The sequence below is a fragment of the Poecilia latipinna genome, unplaced genomic scaffold (genome assembly GCF_001443285.1).
Source record: "Poecilia latipinna isolate Pla-1442-1.1 unplaced genomic scaffold, P_latipinna-1.0 Scaffold2831, whole genome shotgun sequence".
Classification (NCBI taxonomy): domain Eukaryota; kingdom Metazoa; phylum Chordata; class Actinopteri; order Cyprinodontiformes; family Poeciliidae; genus Poecilia; species Poecilia latipinna.
The window spans coordinates 11,190-14,619 of record NW_015115447.1 but is presented as its reverse complement, the minus strand read 5'-3'; the positions used below and the strand labels follow the sequence as shown (position 1 = coordinate 14,619).

The 3,430-nt window shown below is 42.0% G+C and overlaps 1 protein-coding gene across 2 annotated transcripts in view; it reads left to right on the top strand.

Annotated features, from left to right (window-relative positions):
- Positions 1-537, top strand: part of LOC106939329 (transmembrane channel-like protein 3) — an 86,303-nt gene extending 85,766 nt beyond the window's left edge. Inside the window, exon 8 of one of the 2 annotated variants that reach the window (XR_001422815.1) lies at positions 463-523. Coding sequence is in view for 1 of the 2 variants with exons in the window: in XM_015021698.1 (XP_014877184.1) it covers positions 463-498 (36 nt within the window). In the remaining variant the exon portion in view is untranslated. Of the gene's footprint in view, positions 1-462 lie in introns of both variants that reach the window. The other variant, XM_015021698.1, reaches the window with a different exon arrangement.
- Positions 538-3,430: the final 2,893 nt, after the last annotated feature.

Genomic DNA, 3,430 nt, shown 5'->3' with positions numbered 1-3,430 from the left:
TACTCGATTACTAAAATATTCATTTACAGCAGCCCTAATATTTTGTGTCGTCTTTTCCTTATACAACCTTTTGTTCCTTTGTCATCTTTTTACTTTTCCTTTTGCAAGGAATGTTTAAATGCAAATGAGGGGCGTTGTCTTCAGGCTTCAGCTTCTGCCTATTGGTTCATTAGCATCACAGTTTACTTTGCTGCAACAAAGATGGCTTGCAGTTTATCAGTGAGCTTATTAACTTTTTTAGAAAATAATGCTATAACACCTGACTTGATTATTTCTTTGTGTGGACGCTCAGACAGAACGTCTGTTTCAGTTAGTGGCTCCCATGGATTCAGAGGTTCACCACTGGGTTTTTCATAGTTTGGACGAAGCAGCCGCTGAAGTTAGTTTCTGGTTTAAGCTTTGGGAATCCTCCAGTGTGGAGGTAGACGATGATAAGGTTCAGGCTTTTCTGTCTGTCATAAGGGAATTGCAATATTCAGAGGGAACTCTATCGAATAATGAGTTGCTGTTTTTGTTGAGCTGAGAGAATGACAATGGCAAGTGTTACGGCCCTGGGCCTTGTGGGCTGTTTTGCAGGTGTCTTGGTGTCCGTCTTTATGCTCCTCCCCTTTGCAGGTGACTCGGATCTGGTGATTGGGCGTGCAGAGTATTTTAACCTGGCTGTCCCCGACTTCAGTGTCGCTGGCTTTCCGCAGCGTCCACTCTGCCGCTGGAGATATTTGGTGGCCAGTCCTCAGTTTCCCTTTTGTTGCACCTTTGATTTTGTCTTTGTTTTGGCACTTCAACATTTCCACATGCATTCACACAACACATCCAAGCATTCACATTACACCACTGATGCTGATTTCCACAATCCATTGTTGTTTTGTTAATAAAGCCTTATGTTTGTGCACTTTAACCACGGCATGGTTTCATGTTTTTGTTACGACCCTGAGCCAGTCGTAACACAAGTCTTGGAGAACTGCGTGGGAGGCCATCCGTCTGGCACGCTGACATCCACAGATGCACATTCATCACTTCTGCTGTCCAGCCACTGACACCGTTAAGGGTGAGCAGTGTGCGAGTATGTCTGTCATGCATTTTCAGGGTTTATTCCAACATTCAAAAGTATAAAATTACATCAACAACACAGACACTTCATACACATGAAGACAGACCTTCATTTACCTGAGACAAATAGGATAAAGAAAAAAAAATGCCAAGGCAAGAAAAAAGGCAAAATCGTCTTTGGAGAGTTGCAAAAGCAAATCTGATTCGTTCCTCTGGGGCCCTGTCATGTTAATTTTAACTAAATGGTATTCTACTAATTAAATTGAAATTGTTAGTATTGTGTTGTTAGTTTGTTTGTCCTTAAGTTTTATTGTCTCTGAGGGAGATGACTTGAGATGTCTCCTCCGGTGCCTTTGTGCCAGAGTTAATTTATGACGTGGTTCCTTCCTGATAACAGACATTCATTTCTGCAGGGCTAACTTAAAGCCCTCTCAAATGTTACCCAAAGGAATCTTGCTTAATCCTCTCTTTTCACATTTTGTAAGATTTAACTGTATTAAACACTAAGAATATTTATTTTCCTCAACAATATACACAAACTTTTGTCATAGTACCCCCAAGAATTTAAAACTACTTTCACCCCTGGCTCTACTGCTAGCAAACAATCATACTGACTAAATAAAAGTAAAGCAGTTCCCTAAAAGTCCAACAGATGGCAGCAATGCGCCATGCAAAATAAAACACCCACAGTTTACAGGACAATGTCTATGATTTAGGTGGTTTGGCAAGATGGGGCCGGTGCGATATGGGTGTGTGTCACATACTGGCACAGATAATCGAATAAAGTGCAAAATCTACATTTATAAAACTGGTGATGGAAAGGTGATAGTGGAGGATGGGTTCCTGAGCTTCATCGTTACAAAAATGAGAACTTTGTCTCAGGAGGAAATTGTTTTATTAGCCTCAAACAATTTCTCCTCTGAGTGGATTGAGGAGTCAAAGTGGCAATTGTTTGAGTTATGCACGACCTCGATTCGTTGCATCAAACACAAAGGCCCTCAAAAGGATGCTAACAACATAAAGGACCGTCTCAGGGTGCTTAACAAGTGTGCCGAAACATTCCGAGATTTGTTTCACACTATCTGGATGTACTTCCATCAGTTGGTTTTGGAGAAGGGGAGCCTGGCGGTGTCTCGCCTAAGGAAGACCTTGGAAACTTAGGCCACTGTGAATGAGAACCTGGAAGTGGTAGAGACAGCTCTGGATCACCGGATGACTACAGTCGAGAAGTGTGACATGCCTGGTCAAACGCACTGGACCGGTGTAGTATGAGCACATTGCGAAGAAGCGTCACAGGAGCTGAGGACATTTGCTCACCACTCGCAAGTCCAGCTGTTGGAGGACCTGCCTAAATCCCCGCCCTGGACCAATGTGGTAAAGAAAGGGATAGGAAAGCCTTGGAAAGATCAAAACAAAACTGTAAAGCCCAGGAACGGAGAGTGTGCATCACGGAGACAGTGCAAGAAGATGGCAATAACTGGCACCAGCGCGGACAACATCCCAGTGGTCCAAACTATGATGGTGAGTGTTTTTGCAACACGATTTGCACCTAATCTCAACACTTAAACCTTACGCTCTTATCTGGCTGATAAACTGGGGAAGCTGGTCACATTTCACAAAATCGATTCCACTCAGAAAAGTTTGTTCCATATCACTGCTGAATGTGAAAACGTGATGGACATGTATAAGCCACAGCTGTGGCCAGCTGGCATTTTTGTTCGTCGTTTCTACGAGGCCCATAGGTCCAGAGAATCCAAAGATGGGTGTACTGGTGAGCATTAGCAGCATTCGGTGCCTACTGTGTCTGACGCTTGGCTGGAGAGCTGTTGAACTCTTGAGTCAATATTATTAAATGAGTATTACTATTGTCTCTTACAATGCATGTGGATTACCTGTTGGGACTAAAGAATCGGACAACTTACACCGAACTGTAAATACTCTCTTGGCCAACTGTGATGTATTGTGTGTTCAAGAGACTTTTCTACCGAAGCAAGACTTGGAAGGAATTAATTTCCTGCATAAAGACTTTTATAGTGTGGGCGAATTTACCACTGATTTGAGTGATGGAATAGTTTATGGTAGAATACCTGCTGGTGTTGCTATCTTATGGCATAAAAGTATGATCAGCTGGTTAAGTTGGTCAGATTAAACATTGACTGGGCCATTGGAATTGAGTTTAGTGATGGTGATCAGAAGGTCATAATTCTCAATATATACACATCTTATGAATTTCACAGGAATGAAGATGAATATCTTCATGAAGGTTATCTTATGTCTGTTATCCAGGAAAATGCTACCATTTGTTTTTTAATTGTGGGCGACATGAATGCAGATATTTCTAATAAAAGTTCAATATTTGTGAATAATTTGATGCAGTTCT